The sequence below is a fragment of the Barbatula barbatula genome (genome assembly GCF_947034865.1).
Source record: "Barbatula barbatula genome assembly, chromosome: 12".
NCBI lineage: Eukaryota > Metazoa > Chordata > Actinopteri > Cypriniformes > Nemacheilidae > Barbatula > Barbatula barbatula.
In genome coordinates, this window is record NC_136775.1 from 5,893,381 (window position 1) to 5,912,518 (window position 19,138).

At 36.9% G+C, this 19,138-nt stretch overlaps 1 protein-coding gene across 1 annotated transcript in view; it reads left to right on the forward strand.

Annotated features, from left to right (window-relative positions):
- Positions 1-8,907: 8,907 nt before the first annotated feature.
- eif3ea (eukaryotic translation initiation factor 3, subunit E, a) overlaps positions 8,908-19,138 on the forward strand; it is a 33,252-nt gene continuing 23,021 nt past the window's right edge. The window contains exons 1-5 of the mRNA XM_079470528.1: positions 8,908-9,050; positions 9,598-9,715; positions 9,841-9,958; positions 14,821-14,863; positions 15,898-16,002. Coding sequence (XP_079326654.1) covers positions 8,961-9,050; positions 9,598-9,715; positions 9,841-9,958; positions 14,821-14,863; positions 15,898-16,002 — 474 coding nt within the window. The 5' untranslated portion in view covers positions 8,908-8,960. The remainder of the gene's footprint in view (positions 9,051-9,597; positions 9,716-9,840; positions 9,959-14,820; positions 14,864-15,897; positions 16,003-19,138) is intronic.

Sequence of the window (19,138 nt, forward strand, 5' to 3'; positions counted from 1 at the left end):
TATTGTTTGTATATTACAATGTTACAATATTTTGAGTAACACGTAAGGAATTGCTGTTTCTTATATATTAAGAATTAAATAAGAACGTTGTTCGAATTTATAACAAGGTAAGGGTAGTAGCTTAAATGCATTTTAATAAGAAAACAGTATTAGAAATAGCCAGTGAAAAAGATATGTAAAAAAAAACATAAAGTATCAAATGCAGGTATGCATGGTATTAGTATTGCATAATACAAAGACTTACACTACTGTACCTCATAAACATCATATTCATGTTTTAATTTGAAAACTTGTCAAACGTTCTTGCCAGTACAGTTTCGACCACATGTACAGAACAACGAACTAAGACGTACTAATGTAAAATTGCAAGCCAAGCTGCAGACTAAAATGTCCTGTTTTATGTCCTGTTTATTCCTTTTATGGCATTACCAATCATCAAATATGTTGCGTTGATTTGGTAATGACAATCTGACCTTGTTTATCCTTTGAAGTAAGGAATATTTAATTCTCAAGCTTTAGTGCATTTTATTACCACAGAGAGTCTTAGCATTTGTAAAGGTTACTGTGGTTTCATGTGCTGTGTCTATTTTTTCTGTATATGTGCTCAATTGGTCTCTTAGGAGCTGTGGATCTGGCGCAGTGTGTTTCAGTCTGCTGTGTCTACCACATCGTGCATTCAACCAAGTAGACTCAGCACATGCTTGTTTATAGCAGCGTAAACTAAAATTGATGTAATTCCCATTGTGGCTACTCATGTATTGTTGAAACTTTGCCGGGATTTTCGTTTTGTAAAGGCCACTGCTAGAGTAGTGGTATAAAAAGAACATCTACAATGTCATCGTCTCTGCTGGCAAGCATGGACAGGAAGTAAAAACAAACTCGGACCAGCGCTGACTCAGCACATGTGCATATTGTAACAAATGTTGCCCGATGTTAGTCTCGTAAGTATTTTTGCATTTTTACAACATCTTAATTTTTTTTATGTAGAAAAAGTTCATATTTTTCAACACAATAAGTACCTGGGGTACATTAAAATGCATTTATATTATATTATGATTATACTGACCGGTCTGATTTAACTTAATATATGACTTGCAATACATCTAGCTGAATAGCCTTGACAAGTGCTTGTCCATGCTGTGTAACCAGAGGAGAATTGATCTGAATGTCTTTGTGTTTTTTACTGGAAGACTAAACACAGTTTAACATTAACAATAAAAAAGCAAGCACATACCAGTAAAATAAAGAACTTTTCACCGTCTGACAGGGTTGTCTGTTAAATACCAACTTATAACCTGTTCAGCAGAACAGACAGCACAATCTCTCTAGAAAGACAGTTGAAGGTTGGAGGTTGAAGACAACCCGTGTTCACAGGTTCTTCAAGATGCCTTTACAGGTGTCAGTTTCATTCACAATAGGGTCTGTATAAGTGAGGAAAAAAGGTAGCACATGCTCTGTGTTTACTTTGGACCTCCACTTCTTGCCTAAAGTGTCACCATAAGGAGAGATCAATAGCAACCGTTTCAAAACCCAAATTGTGCTTCTGAACTGCTCTTTGAATAGTTTTCTGTGCCTTTGGAGGACCACGTGTGACAACCAGACCTGTGTTTTCCCTCAAATGCAAGGTCCACAGAAAGAGTGCATTCAAATGAAAGACATTTTATTTTGATTTTTGACAGAAGTTTTTAAGGCTACTGATCTCTGACACGAGCAGTTATAAAGACGAAGGGAAGCTCTGGGTGAGGTGTTCTGTGTCTTTTAACAACCACTAACCTTTTCCAGTCTTTTTTTGTTCCGAGCAATATCTTCCAATTACAGAAAATGAAGGCAGATGCAATTGCAACAGTACTCGAGCTCAGCTTTTGGAACCCGCTGGCTCGTGTTTGTCTTGAAAGAAAATTTCTACCTCAGGTTGGCATTCAACCTTAAACAAATCATACATGTGACCTTAATTATGGCCATGGTTTGTTGAAGTGAAACTTCTTCCACAGCACATTTGACCTCTGTTCTGTCCAAAGTGTCGAGCCAGTGGCAGAACATTATGGCAATTATTCCCCAGACCCCGCCGACACACAAACACATAGTTTCTTTTTCCCTTCTCCTGTTCACTCAGATGTATACTCCGAGGCAAATTTTATTTACCCAAGACTCTAAATGGCAACAAATCCAGCTCATTTTTTACTATGCACTGAAATTTTCTTAATAATTAGAATAAGATAGTTAAATGTAATAATACAATTGGATCTTTCTGATGGTGGAAATATAAAAAAAGAGAAAATTATTTGTAAAAGTATGCTACTCCAGCCATATTAAATTTAGAATTGTATTTTTTAATAAAAATATGATAGAAATGAATTATTTTCTAGAATTTAATAACAAATGTTATTTAAAATATTGCTTAAACTGCTATTTAATGTTTCATTACATTTTGACTTAAGATCTTTTCATTTAATAACAGAACTTGACAGCATTTAAAAAAAGGATTATCAATGTTAGTGTTTATCAATATACGTGTTGGTACAGCAATATTATATAAATATAAATGAAAAATCTCTACAATGTGTGCCGATAGATAATAAAGGCACGTTAAAGAATGTAGTCATGCAATGCCGTTGTTTCTTTTTTCTCAAACATGTGCTGTAAAGCTGTGAAATAACAACCAAAGAGCACCTCATTTAAGTTGACAGCCAGGAAACCTTTTTCCTGTTGTGAAATAGTTTTTAAGCGTACAACACTGCACATTATCCCTTTCCTCAATTGGAACTCATTTTGTTTAGCATAACATTTCCAGAGACCGAATGGGTCACGCCTCAGTTGCCCTCAATATGTGGGGGCAATAGAGCATGACCCCCAACTCACCCATGCCACTGTCACTCCTTGGACTGAGTCCGTCAGATCCATAAAGACATTTCAGAGTGTTCACATGTGTCTTCTGGGGATAGCAAAGCACAACCACATCAGAAAAGATACAGGATTCCTACTGTAGGAGCCCTGTATCTTGCCAATACAAAGGAATGACTGTTGTCACCAGTTTTGTAAACAGAAAGCACAATTACTTGAAACCGCTGGAAGTATAGCTTGGTTTTGAAGCGCATCTGTAATTTCCTCAGCTTTACTCTGGCGGTGCCGGAGCTCAATGATTTCACAAGACCACTGCTTGAATCTGTCTTCCCAAAGTTGCAGGGGTCCAAAGTAGCGGCGGTCTGGACCTTCGCTATTGTTGCAACTGAAGATGTCTGTTTCCTCAGGGGGTCTGCGATCATTTGAGGTTTTGGTACTTTCAAAAAAGGCAAAGTTAGCGCCATTTCATTTTCATTTTTAGTTACCTCATTCTTGCCTTTTCTTTATGGTATTTAGACAGGCGAGACCAACCAAGGTCATCCAGGCCTTTTCTCAATGCATTTAACATTCGTTATACATTTCTTACAATTAGTTTCATTTTAATTATACACCACCTTTCAGAATGTGCACTTTTGCAAAGCAGCTTTACAAAAAGATTGTAATACAGAAACGTTACTTTTTTATGTATCAAAATTATGATAAAGAACTAGGAAAATACTGTGCCAGACTTTATTTTTTATTATGTTCTGTCTGCCTCGCTGCTGTCATTTTTTTCAATAAAATATTTATTAGTGTAGTTTTATTTCATTCACGTTTTCACAACTTCTCACAATATCTCGATTGCATTAGCACGTCCAGAAAAACATTAATGGACATTCAGCTTTTTCCATTAAATCATTAAAAGGTTTAAAATGTTGAACTCTCAGAGCAAGCGATTGTGGTTTACATGTGCGCTGCAGATGTCTCACCACACTCGGTGCAATGGGAGGCTCTGTGCGAGTTTGCATTGTTCACTGGCCCCCTTGGCTCCAGTGATAACCCAAGTCCAATGGCATCAAAACTAATGGTTCTGAAGTCAGTACTGGGCATGAGATTAGGGATCTGGGCTGGTGATTTATCACCAGACACGTCCAACGGACGAGGTGATGCATATCTAAACAGGGGGGGAAAATATAATTTGAATTCATATACTGCCACTGGGGCCCAGAGAGAATGTTTGACTTTTTTGAGGTATATGGAGACATTTTGTCTTTTAAGAATATTGATTTGGATTAATTTGATATTGGAATAAAAAGCAGCTGCATCACTTGTCTGGCAGAGTCTTCAACATATCAAGGCAGCTGTCAGGGGAATGTTTTTTCATAGAAAGTTTGGCTGTGTTTTAATATGTCTATCATACTATTTGATTAGATCTTTTTTTGCATTGCATGTCATGAACTTTATTGAGAAGTGTTAAGTTTTTCAACCTATCATCTCCATTAAGACACAGTTGAATGTTAAGTCTTAGCCAGATTTCATTCAAAGATAACATGCTTAAAGGAATCTGCAATCCCAGAGCTAAACCTATAAAATAACTGATGTTGCCCTCACGAGATGATGATTTTGTGTGTTTCTTGTAGTACACATACCCAGCTTTAAGGGACACCTTAAAATACATCAAAAAAGGAAAGCATAATAAAATAATAATAACAATTAATAAAATACGGTACGCAAGCACAGTGGATCTGTACCACCATTAACACACCTTACAAGACACAGTTATTTTATATATAAAGAACTGTATGTTTAAAGCATAGTTTTTTCAAGCATCGAAATTCTCAGTTCATCCTTTGTAGGTGCCCGGTGTCCCTGGCATTTTTATTTACAGCACAGACCCTAATGAACGTAGACTAAAGAGAGCCTGGAAGCAGAAGCCCACACAAAGGTGCAGAGAAACTGGTCAGACGTAGTTGCTCTGAAGACCACCCTCCACTCTTTTCCCCCGATGGAGTAAGAAACAACAGGGGGGCGTGTCGACACTGCACTTAACAGTTCTGCATGGTTACAGAGGCGCCTGCAGGGTCTTGTGATACACACAAACAGGGTATGATGCCAGGCTGCTCAATGGGGTGTTATGTCACTTCCTCTGTGAACTATAGTGATGGGTTTCCTCATCTTTAGTATTTAGGTATGTGTTTGTATCCCCAAAAATACATTTAAATAAAAAAACATACTTTAAAAGCCATTTAAATGTAATGAAGGTAAGTTTTCTTCAGGTACTAGTGTTGTTCAGGTACTATATGTGCTATTATCTTTTTCCTAAGTGCTTCAACAAATTTAACAATGAACTGATTTCACATTTCATATATTGCCATACATGATGATGTAAAACTTCATGTGCGACATAATAAAGTGCGATCAATTTAAAACACAAAATAGAGAAGTGGTTCTCAGTTACACGTCTTATGTAAAGTGCTGTTTTTTACTTTGAGGCTTGAGGTTTATGATAGTGAAAGGAAGAAAGATGTACATTATTGTGGAATACTTAATTGTGCAAGTTATTATTTTTGCGGTCATACCAACCACTTTTCTCAGTTGAGATGGGTGGGGATGGAGTGTAGGCGTGTATTCAATCCAGCGAGTTGTGGAGCATCTGTAAGCGGAGTTTCCAGACAGAGGAGTTGTAAAAAAGCAGCAACAACATCTGGGCAATCAGAACTTTTCCTGCAAACATTTTACTGTCTACCACAGACATTTAAACCATCCATTTCCATCTATATAAACATTTCACGTCCAAAGACATCAAGCAAGATATTTTTGCAAAATATTAATTGAGTCAGTTTTATTCATCAAATTGATTTGCAGCTTTTTTCTGGGAAACTTATATTCCCTCAACCATGAGCTCATTCAACACTTCGTCAGTCAAATAAGGTTATAAAATTTAGGCTAGAATTAGGTCTCCGTTTAAGAAACTGCCTTTAAGCATCCAGAGGGATCTGGGTTTACTAACTTCGTCCAATTGCAAATGCAGAAAGGTCTCTATTTTTCCGCAGTAATGGGTAGGTTTCCCTCAAAGGAACATCAACGATTTAATCACCTTAGCGCTCACAGTTTCCTGTGCATTAACAAAGCCACAGCTTGCTATGATTCACTGTAAAGCAAAGTTCCTCCTTTTAATGGGTCAGTTTGGGTTAAAATGACCTGTTAAGGAGTATTTCCCCAGCCAAGAGAAAGGTTTCTGAATCACCAGTGTAACTTGTATTTAAAACACTAAGTATTTAGTACACTGTATACACTGATGCTGTGTTTGAGCAAATGTGTTGCTAAGGTCTGTAACTATACACATACTTTATCCATAAGAGATGTTCTTACATGATTTTATTTTAGATTTGCACCTAGAACCTCTGACATTTATTTGTCACACCAAACCAATAAATGAGATCTTTATTACATGACCGCACAGCTAGAATTAAGTTAACGTCATACTTTTCAATCTTTTTTATTACCTACACAATAAGGTGCTTTATTTGTATTTGTAATGTAATTTATAATGTTGTTACATTTTGTAAAGGATGTTTAAGAGAACTTTACACCTTTCTGTATCCGCCTGCCCCTGTCTCCTATAACGTCAGTTTTGCTTGCTGGAGAGAAACGTGGATTTTCCAATGTTGTGCTCCAGAGGCTTCTTCATTAAAATGATTGGCTGGTTGAAACAGGAGAAACCAAAGCGATTTGGCCTCAGAATTAATTTTTCGAACGTAAGACTTAATGTCAATTAATATTCTATTGCGGCATTTAACCTATGCTCCTTCATTTTCCAATAGCCTTTGCCAGCATTGCCTCTTTCTGGAAATCATTGCCCTATCAAGTTTACAAGCGAAAAATAAAAGTTAGGACCGATGACCCTATTTGTTAATTTCATCACGTAAAAAAACTGATTTGTTCTTAGAATAATAAATAGAAACAATTTGCCACCCATAATATTTTAAATGTTAATCAAATGAAACGGTTTCACATTTTATATGACACCTTGATTCCAGATTGAAAAGGTGCAACATATGAATTTTAAAAATAGGAACAGTGAGGAAAAAGAATCTTACCTTAAGTGCTCAGGCATTTACAGTCCCGTACATGGTGCCTATTTGCACAGTTAAACCAAACCACTTTGTAATAGCCGGTAATTTCCTTAAAGTTCAGCCATGAATAATAATTTCACAAGAATTCTCATGGATGCCCTCCCAAGCTTTAGGGCTGATGTGCCAAATTGTTGAGACAGGGAGAAATAAATTTCCAATACAAAATAATAAAACAAACAAGAGTATTAAATAAATAAAGTCCTTTCTTTGCTTTGGTAAAAACCCAACACTGTCTAAATGCATATGCTTGCTTTCATGCACGAAATACATTATGGATCGTGAAATGTTGGACAAAAAAGTTTCTCGTGAACTTAGAATGTTTAGTGGGTGTGACAGCAAAAATAGTCAATGCAAAAGGCCTCTCATGCACACATACAAACTGTGAAAATTGGTTTACAGTATGGTAAAGCAAGCGTGAAATTGTGATGTATTTTCTTATTTTAAAAAGGAAAAGTAAAAAATCATATTAACCTTTCAATTTCAATACAAACAAGTTGTCAAGCCTCAAATTAGTATTGAAAATTGGAAATGCTTAAACAAAATCAATATACAAATGTTGTTGCAATGGCAACGACAATAAACAAGACCTTTTTATATAAAGCACTTTGTTGTGTACGAGCACTCAAACATAAATGTCTTTAACTATACTTCTGTTATTTTCCTTCCAGCGTTCAGAGTTTGAAAAACGTCAGAGGTACGCAGTATAACAAATTTAGCTAAAGTGACAATTCAGCATTTGTGACTCATTTGTACGTGCAGACAGTCTAGAGAATGAGGGGTTCACTGTTACAAGTGGGAAATTGTTTAGGGATTTAGAATAGTGAGGTGTGGTTGTCAAGTAAACATGGTGCTAGTGGAACATATTAGAGATCATTTAAGAGCTGATATTGGCTCTTCTCTGCAGTGTATGGCCAGCACATGGGCATCTTTAGAAGACTGCTGCTATAAGGGGTAAAACATTGTGCGCTACTGTTCTCATATTATTTTCTATTTTCCATTTAAGCTAGCTGACACCCCATGGAGCAAACCCTGCAATAGGTGAACTGTCAGTTAATCATAATTAGTTTGACAGTAACAATTGTTTTGATCTTTTGAAGTGTAGTAATTTCTGTGAGGTCACTTTCCCTGGGTCCTTTTCTTGAACCCTTGCTGACATTTTTCGGCTGGAGGAGTTTCAGTGGGTTCTGGAAGAGGCCCATCTTTGAGCAAGATTTAAAAAACTCTGCAAGTTCACTTGGCAAAGCACAGCCCTCTTGTAAATAAAATGTTTCATTGTATAAATTTTGCAGTCAAATTATAGTTTTCTTGAAAGATTTACAGTGTAATCATGCTTCTATTTCCCTCTTTAAATTAATATCAGAGTACTGTTTACTTTCACAGATTCTATTCTATTCTATTCTATTCTATTCTATTCTATTCTATTCTATTCTATTCTATTCTATTCTATTCTACACAGCACAATTGAGTAAACTTTTAACTTTTCTATTGACTCTATTTATATCTATTTACTATTTACTTTTACTTCTATCTTATACTATTATCTTATTTATAATTTTTACTTATTTTTTAAGTAAACTTCTTCTTTTTTTAAACTTATTAAACTTATTATTTAACTTGTCTTAATTTAACACTAACTTGTTAATCTGTTGTACCACTGTACCAAGTAAATGCTATTTTTATTTTCTAATCTATTTGCATAGATTTTTTTTTAGTAAAGGATTAAAAAACTTAATTCTAACAATCTGCTAAAGTATAATGGTAATAGTTGAATACATTATCAAAACCGTTATTATTTATTATATTTTAACTTTATTTATATATTCTATTTAAAGGTATGTATAGCTAGGTATAGAGTAAATTACTATTAAAACATATTACTTATGGTCATTGGTATCGTATGGGACTTTCTCAAAGAGGCGGGCTGCTGGTACGCGTACATTGTGTTTTTTATATACAAATAAAGCTTTCTTGTTTTGAACCATCACGTCCTCTTCCGTAGCCAAGATGGCGGAATATGATCTTACAACCAAAATCGCCCAATTTCTTGACCGGCACCTGGTTTTCCCACTGCTGGAATTCCTTTCAGTTAAAGAGGTATATATGTAACTTAACTTTTTGCATGAAACCATGGCGTAGCACTATTTGTATGTATAAAGAATACATAGCTTTAACCACGTGCGCGCGTGTCTGCTACAGTGCCGCTGCCTCACCGGCATATCCGGGTTCTCTAAAGCAGAAGAGCGCAGTACTGCTGAATAAGTATAAACAATAACACAGTAAACAGCTTTTAAAACAAACGAGTGGCTGTATTTTCACAATGCAGTCCATTTTATGAAAAGCGGCGGGCTGGGGTATAAAAACCCAGTAACGTAGGCTGCATTTTAGGCAACCCTTTTTTTTTTTAGCTGGCTACATCGTTAGCATTTGTAGAGCTAACGTTAATCTATACAGCATTATAGGTATGCATTTTTTACCAACGTAGTAAGATTTTAGAATACCAACTAAACTACCTTTAAATTAAGTTGAAAGCTGATCTTGTTCATGTTTTTGTAGTATATTAAATACATTTATCTGCGCTATAGGTAGTTACATAGGTAATAAGGTTAATGGTTATAAATATGCTTTCTGGTCTGTCTTGTAGATCTACAATGACCATGAGCTCCTCCATGGAAAGCTGGATCTTCTCAGTGACACCAACATGGTGGACTTCGCCATGGATGTTTACAGGAACTTATTTCCTAACAAAGAGATCCCCAACTGTAAGTGATGATGTGGGTTTTAGGTCTTATTATCAGAGAAAGCAATGTTAAAGGGGTTTATTAGCAAAACATAAAAAATAGTGGCTCTAAGAGGTTTTTATTGTCTATGTGTCTCCTCTTCTCAGCTCTCAGAGAAAAGAGGACTGATGTTGTGGCTCAGTTGAAGCAACTGCAAGCTGATACGGAGCCAATCGTGAAGGTGTTTGAAGACCCAGAGACCACCAGGCAGATGCAGTCGACTAGGTAAATATGAAATTAGCTGCGTCTGCAACTTTTAAAGGTGTTCGCCACCTGTAATAAGTTGATTAGATCATTAAAAAATGTAATATTGTTATTATCTAAATTTTGAAACCATGATTTGAATCCAGAACATTATAAAACAATGGCTTCTATTATTTGAAATAAAACCATTTTTTATAATTACATAATATGTCAGTATGGTTGTCAAACAAAATAAGTGTGTAGAATTTTTAAATGTTGTGGATCTGTATTTTACATAATATACTTTTACAATGGTAGTACTAGGGCTGCTGTATTTGCATTTCTGAAACGTAAGTGTCAGCAAACAACTGGAATCAATACCGCAAATATGCAGAGTCAAATAATTCTTAAATGTTCTTAGAAATGCTTAAGGTATTGAATACACGCTTCAGGGTGTATTGTGGTTGGCTAGAAATTAAAAGCGATCATCTTTCCGTACTTTGCTGTACAACTTTTTATGCGTCAGTAGCTTTTATTGGAACACGACTTGTGGAGAATAGTTAGGATTTTAAACTAAATTGGGACTCTAAATTGGTAATTTTCTTTTAAATATAAGGTATCATTTATTGTTCTTCTAATGCACATAGAATTGCATGTAGATGAAACATTCCTCATGGATGTGGGATGGAGCCCTTTGCAATGCTAGGCGATACTCCAAACAGAACATTTGTGGCTCTTCTCTGGATGGTCAGGCTTAAGTGTCATTCAATTAAATAGATGGCAGGACATCAGCAGGCATTTGTAATCACAATTGCTTCATATTTGATGGAAATTGCTGTGGGGATGAGTGTATGGTTTCAATTGAGCAAATTCAGAAGAGCAGAATCCTTGTGCGTACTTTGGTGAGTTTGGAGGGGCTATTTTTGTTCAGTTTATCTAATGCTGACTTAACTGTAATTGAAATATTTTGGTAACTCTGATCTCATTCTTTGCCTACTTTTTTAAACAAATGAATATTTCTTCATTTCATAACTGCTGCACAGATCAATTTAGATGTTTTAAGTTTGGTTATTTGGTGTACAAGCCATTAGGAATTTTTATTTATTTAATATATATATATATATATATTAAAAATGAAAATCTTTCATCATTTACTCATGTCATTCCAATAATGTATGCTATAGGGGTTATAAAAGAATAGAGTGAGTATTCAAAATTCAATCAAAATTGCGCTAAAAGTAGTCCATTGGATTTTTCCGTTTTTGTGACCACAATTTAAGTTGTCATTAGACGATATTACACTCCATTGGAATTGTAGCAATTGGAACATTGTATAAATGGGTTATTCATTCAGATTTTGTCATTTGGATGAACTGGTTTATTAAGTGGGTCAGGCTCAAAGCAAAGATTCGTTCACCAATGGAATATTGCTACTTGTTTTATAAGAGTTGTCTGTATTTCAATATTTATAATTATTTAAAGTTATACCTCACAAAAAGCTATGAAATGTTTTCGTTCTTCCATACGTTAGTCTTGTGGACTATTTCTGTGGTGACCTTGTATTTTTGTAGTCTTTTTGCTATAAACCTGCTACTTTTCATACATTCACAAACATTCACCAGATTTTGTATTATTCTGAGTTTGTATTGTTATTCTACAGTTGAAGTTGGAGACACAATTTTTCACTTATTAGGAATATGCTTAATATACTCATTTATTCATTTGGCAGACGCTTTTATCCAAAGCATACTCGTAGCTTTCTTTATGTGGTGTAGCTTTAGTTTGGTTGTGTGCCAAAGTTGAGCTGATACCTAGTTTTAGGAATTTTATAATAATACAATTATAAATAAGCAATTGTAGATGCTTGTCTTAGCATGCACCACAAATAAGTACATCAGCTGAGTCTGTGATCTGCAGTTGGTTATTGTTTAATTGTTCGTTTGGACTAGCGCTAATACAGCACCTTGCTTAAATGCATTTTAGCATTTACCAGTGCGTGTTTGCGGTGTCTCCCAAGTGAGAAATCGCAGTAGGTGGTATCGCCTTTTCTAGACATCTTTTACACCAGTTTGTTTTTCTTTTCTCCTAAACATGTTTTTGTCACAGTACAGGATTAAGTTTGTGGCCTTCGAACCAGGCACAGTCTTAATTAACCCGCTCAAATGGATGTCTGCTCTTCATTAACGAGTCACTTTGAAGTTTACTTGTTCGATCGGAATATTTCGGGTTTCGGAGGGCATTTTTCGGTGTCTGGAGTTTCACAGGCCGAGACGCCACCGGGAAGTGCATATCAGGACAAGTCTTTTTTTATTTGTCCATTATTTGTTAATTGCTTGTGTGTGTCTGTGCGCGTGTTTTTTCTGATGTTTGCAGTGTCATTCATAGACAGGATGTTACAAGCAGGTGATATTGTGTTTGCGAATCTGTCAGGATCAGTGTTTAGGGGTGTTAGAACATATGGAGTGAGGATGGATTCGTCTCTAAACGGCTGAGCCTGATGGACGCTTGAGCTGCTCTGAATGGCAGAGGGCCTAGTATTCTCACCGTTCCCTGAGCACTGACCTCCGTTTGGTACTTGCTCCCTTCCCCCATCCCAATTTCTGCCTAGACGGGCAGTGGTGCGAGTTGACAGAGTTGAGGTATAATTTCCACTAACAGACAGACGTGTACAGGTTGACAGGTAATAAATGGGTAAGGGAGATGTTAGGTGAGAGCCGACTTGACAGACTTCTGACTATTGGTCTTTTTGCAGCTTAAAAATAAAGTGGGCAGTAGACAGAAAGAGCTCTCTGACATGTTTTTTGATCAATCACAGTTGTTGTTTTTTATTTGTGATGTTAATGGGCAGGGTATGAGAAGTATATTTTACCACAGGATGGGGTGTTTATTAATGGCATGACACTCTCTAAATTATTGTAATGCAAAACGCTTTGAAAAATATATAGGGGCTATAAGTGCAGTATAGTAAAACATGTCCTCAGAACTGTTATATATATATATATATATATATATATATATATATTTAAATAATGGGATTTCACAATGGGCGGCACTACAGAGCAAAATATAAGTCGTTCAAAGAAAACTCCTGTTTTCCTTTGCTTACTGTGATTGTTAGTACTGAATAAATTTTGATTTGCGTTAAATGTAGAGCTATGATTGATGAATGCTTTTTCACGCGTTATGGTGTAGCGGCATCAGGGTGGCTCGTCCCCACCCAGAGTCCCAGCATCTGTCGGATAACAGTATAATGGAACAGAAGCAGTTGTGCAGGAGAACGCCTTCATGAACAGCCTTTGAACATTCCCACAAATAAAATAAACTTGCATCCTCCTCTCTCTGTCTGGGGCGCTCGGTGACGCACTTCTTCATTTGCCGCCGGCGTTGGAGACCGGCCACATTTGGCGGAGGTGGTCGTGCGGTTAGCACGGTTACCAGCCCGAGTGCCGTGCCGAGCGTTTTGCCAAAACTCAATGATACAAGCATAACACTAGTATCTTATTTCTGCCCACCGGATGAGTTGATACTTGGTGTTTTTTTGTGATTGTTTCTTTATTTTACTCATTTGACTCATTCTTTCATTTTTCTATGGTTTACATGCTGTATGTGTTTATGTGTGGACAAGCACTGATGTTTATTTCTGGCCTTTTGTCATTTTTTTTATTTAGTAGATCATTGAAACAAGGATTTACATAGTCGAATCAGAATTGTCACGTCTTGCCAATAGTCGAATCATACGTGTGTTTGTGTGCGTGTGCATGTATGCACGTGTGGGGAAGACACCAGGTGGTTAAGGATACTGCGCAACATTGATGCACCACAAAACAATCACGCATTAATTTACAGAATTTGTTTAGATCAGGATATGCTTTTATAATAAATAAAAATAAGAAATAAAACAAATATGCCAGAATTAAGTCACAATGTGTTGAGGAAAAATGTCTGAAATGCAGAGGAACATAATTTCTAAACACAAGCCACAAATAGTAAAATGAATGGACATTTTCCTTAAACATCACGGAACAATGCTCTGCAATACAATACTACACCAGATTTTGCCTCAAAAATATTTTTATAACTAAACGATAACAATGAAATCTTTTTTACAAACGGGACTACAACACGTTCATTACCAATGAACTACCAATAAAGTTACTTTTTTTACAGCATGTAAAGGAGGAATGCAATAAAACATCTCACCATTTAAACAGTCAAAAAGTCCCTTTCACCATTTTTCTTGGGCATGATTTTCTCTCCTCCTGAGGCTCGCTTTCAGTGCAGAGAATTACAAGTTGCGAAAGTCTGCGCCGTGCTTGCTATTATGAAGTGATTTTGATTATATAAATTCATTTAAATTTTTTGGTATCATGCAGCACAAAGTTCAGTCTAAGTAACGAACTACGTGCATTTACAGACAAAGTGTTAATTCATATTTCAATTCCCAAACATTCAGTAAATAACAAATGTTTGGAAATGTTGTACACATTCATTTGAGAGTCATCTTCAGGTGCATGCGGAACGTGCTGCTTCTGGTCTCACACCGGGTGTTTCGGTACCCAACCCTAAAAAGGGCCTTTTCTATACATCATAAATAATATTTTTGGTGGCACAGTGTGTGCCAGTCTGCTACGCCACTGCAAAGATTCGACTGTTAGATTGGAAATCTAATCATGCTCCTATCGAAGCATTGAATATACGGTGTCACACCTACCGTGCATGTTTGCTTAAAACAATATCATACCTTTTCATTCTTTGATTCCTTTGTTTTTTATGGTTTTGTATTTACTTCTATATTTAATGTCTTGTAAAGCAATATTGTTGCTGCACATCCACTAAAGGTTACATTAACAGAAAAATTCACATTCTTCCAGTCATTTCTGACCACAACATTTTTTTTCCTACAGGGATGGGCGTATGCTTTTTGACTATTTGGCCGAGAAGCATGGTGTAAGTACTTTTGATGATTCTTTCACCCTTTTGAGAAGTTCTCATGACTTTTCTCTGAACCTTGTTGTTTTGGGGGCAGACGGGAGGGGAGGGTAGGGCCCCGAGCAGAAAGACATTAAATGACTTCCCAAAACCTAAACTTAACTTTGGGGGATTTTATGGCTTGCAGAAATTTCTGCGGACATTTACATTCTGTGGCGAATTGTTAAGAATAAATGGAATGGTCCGACAACCTGTGGGTATGGCCTCAAGAATGCTGGGGATTCTATATTTGACTTAACAGCACTCCCACCCAGCATCCTGGGACTGACCTGAGGCCTGTCCTCAGTGCACCTTCACAGTGGTGGCTTTGCTGTCTTTATGACAAGATCCGCAGAGGCTTGTCCCCGCTGCCGCCCCCGGGAAGGCCCCTGCAGGCTTGACAACATCCACACCGGGGTTCTAGTTTACTGTGACCACACAAACATAAAATAAACACACACACACACACTGAGCTCTGTGTTCCAAGATGCTCTACCAGCAAGTTCCTCAAACTTCTGGTACAGTCTTGTCATCACTGTTTGATAAACAAGGATTTTGCTTTAAAGTGGTGGATTTGTGGTTTAACGACCCCCATGAAATCATATTTGGAGTTTTGTGACTTTTAGCTCTTGTTTCTGAGCTTTTGAAACTATTTATATGCAAGTGCTCCCGAAAGCTAACTTGTAACAAAACTTAAAATTGTCACGTAAATTTTTTTTCTAATCAAATGCTTCAACTTTTCAACCAAATAGGACTAAATGATTAATGGCTGTGACACAAACAGAGCTTAGGTGTTCTGTGTTTTCAACTTCCTGTTTCAATAGAAAATTATTCAACAATTGCTCTTCAAGTGATTTCATAGGGTATTTTAATGATCTCTGCAAATAGTGATATAGTTTTGTTTCTAGATGCTGAGGTTTGAAAACATCTATTGCTCATTTTGCTGGATTTTAAATCTTAACATAAATTATTTCCTATTAATTTGTGTTCTCTTTTAACTTCTGACCTTGCAGTTCCGCCAGGAGTACTTGGACACCTTGTACCGATACGCCAAGTTCCAGTACGAGTGTGGGAACTACTCAGGTGCAGCGGAGTACCTCTACTTCTTCAGAGTCTTGGTATGTGTTTTACCACGCCCACGTCTTTAACAGATGACAACGTTGGGTTTTCAGCATTCTCCTTTAGGACGTTCCCAGTAGGGGAATTTAAAAGAACTTATTTTCATCACGACACCCTTTCATTTTCTCCTTCGCAAATTGACGCCATTAAGTGCATTCTTGTTTAATAAGTTCTTGTCTAATGGACAAACAGTTTTATTTTGATGGAGAGCTCCCCTGTGTGTGTTAATTTTGGTGGACGGTCCTTCCATTGAAAGTCTGAATTATTGTCTCCGCTTAATATGGTTTTGCTTTTTAGTACCAGACACTGCCAGATCCTATGAGTTATGAGCATTACACATGCACTTAGCATTGTGTTTTTCAAGTGACGTCAGTGAAAAGTGGAGATCAGTTGCTCACAGGTAGATTTTCTTAAATTAGGGTCCAGCATTTTTTTATGCGTTTTATTATGAGTTATTGAGAGGCTTTCATCCATTGCTTGACTTTTTTCAACAGTCAACTTCTTGTAATAGCTTTTTGCACTTGAGATGGTCAAAAGAACAAAAAGTACCTGATGATGTTGTGATTCTTTTTAATAAGTGAACGTCATGGCGTATTAAAATCCTTGTCTTGTGTCTTCAGCACTGATGAGAACTACCTCAAAGAGTCAGTCTTTGAGGTTATTCCTGGGCCAAGTGTTCAGTGGCAGACCTCATAAGCTTTTGGGTTTGTGGGCAGAGTTGCTCCCCATAGATTATTGGTGGGGATTTTGTGGCCTAATCAGTCTTGGTTTCTTGGGATTCCCTATTCTTGCAAGAGTTAAATGTAGCTTGCTTAATAAAGATAAAAAAATATTTTTTACGTATAAATTACACTAGGTCTGTATTCACACCTGTGACATCTGATCTGTTCAAATCTAAAATCACATTGAATCTGACATTTTCAAATTCTATGTGAGCCAATTCCACGTGTGGAAATAAAACTGATTCATTTATTTCAATTTTTTGCAGTGTGTTTCCTATATGAAGGGGCCAAGTTAAACTTAATCCATTTTTGTTATTCGAACAAATTTTACTTGACGTTATTAATCATACTCTTGGTATTTCAAGCTGAAACAGACAGTGGTTCAATAGGCAGTTTCTTCAATATTAGTATTGTAAAAATCTTTCTGCAATAGATTCATATTTTTTTAGCACAAGTCCTGTATTTCTCTGTTCTCTTTTGTAGAATGACTCTCGTTTTACTTTTTTCTTTTGTTGTTGTCTAGAGAAAGATCCAAGCAATGATGCACCGAGGACCTTAGATTAAATAATTTTCACCAGTGGAATACTTTTGGAATCAGATAATACCAAAGTAGGTTTGTGGGGGAAGATAATTGCAGTTCACGGAGAGTACTGGCAGTATCCACGTTACACATGCGTACTCCTTATTTCCTCTATAAACAAAGAGCTCATTGCTTGGGCTCTGGTGTTTGTGGCTTCTCTCCCACTGCCTGTAGAAATGAGTGAAAGATGAACTTATGGGTGAAAGTGGCCGGACGCTCAAGGCTCAGTGATGTGCTGTCTGGCTAGTAGGTGGGTGGGGGGGTTAAGACGGCTGGGAACGAACAAATTGACCCTCTCTTTTCTCTCTGGTCACACTGTGTGGAAGTAGTCCAGTGTCTTGAAGAGAGGTGCCCATTGTCAACGCTGGCCTGGGCCGAGAGTTTTGCGAGAGGCTCCACGCCTGGCTAAGTTATCGGACTCCTGCAGCCGTGTGTTTCTCACGTAACCGCGTAGCCTTTCTGAATGGAATGCATTGCCCTTTGGTCAGATGGCCAGACAGACTTGCTCTCACGTATGATTCACTCAGCCCACATTGTGTCGTAAAAAAAAAAAAACGTTTGCCAAGCAACGCTTTGTCACTGTTGAGATGCGTCATTGATTAAAAAACGTTGATTTAAAATCGTTTTTAACTTGGAGGTGGGGCAATTGTGTTTTAACATTTGTTGTTTAATGTCGACATGTTTCCCATTTGTAAATGATCTGCAGAATCTGTCATGCTGTTTGTTTTGTTTAATTGTTTGCTTGTTGTGTCCCTGTGGTTTTCGTGGGAGCCGAGGAAAAGGGTAGTGGACGAGCCTTGAATTGCACCCTTCACTAATTGTGTTTTTGTGTATTTGTAAGAGCGAAAATACTAAAAGGACATGACTAACTGCCTTCTACAATGGTCTTTTATCATACACCTCTGGGTTTCTTGACCCTGTAGAACCTGAAGCAAAAATTTAGTTTTTTTGACTGTCAAATTATATAACAATGTGCCATCATCATGTGGAAAGGATAATATTTTTCAGAAAACAAATGTTTTTAAATAAATTAAGGTTATTGACCATCACTGTGTGTTGTGAGATTGTAAATAGAAATCAGATAGACAAATATATATATATATTACTGTAGTACATGCATAAGTCTTATTAGTGTCATTCATTTGCATAGTTTTCATTTATGAGCCTTTTTACCCCAGTTCTCCTGGTGTATTTTTTGCACTATTCACTCAAATGTGGTAGTGTCTGAAGCAGTTCCTGTCTAATTGCAAGCACAGGCCCACATCACACACACTTCATTGTCATCCCAATCGCCTCTTCTGATGTGTATCTCCTCTTTGCCATGTTTTGTTTGCTAATTTTATCAGAGCACTCCACGAAGACAGCAGCGATTGGCTGGCAGAACACAAGACATTACTGTAATATACCATATATGATCAAAAAGCACCGTTTGTCTACTTTTAGGAGCAATTTTTTGATAGCCCAAACAACATTGACCAACATTGTTTACACCATTACCGCTCAGTCAGTGTAAATAAAGAAATTGTCGAAATTTGTTTGTTCGCATTCAGTGAAGTATTTTGAAACCTTGCAATTGTTATCTGCTTGTTTACGATCCTAGATTAAACAAATAGAAAGTGTTGCAGCATCAGCATTTGAACTGGCCCATGGAAAAATGTAGAAATGGATTTAATCGGTTGACTTTCTCAGGAATACCTGCCTCACCTTTTTTCTTCATTGTATTCCTTATCCCCCCTCCTCTATAGGTCATGCTGGGCCTCCCATCTCCTCAAGTGCCTTCTAGCATGGGAGAGGTTGGGCTCTAGAACCCCTCTAACGTGGGAAATGTAGCCA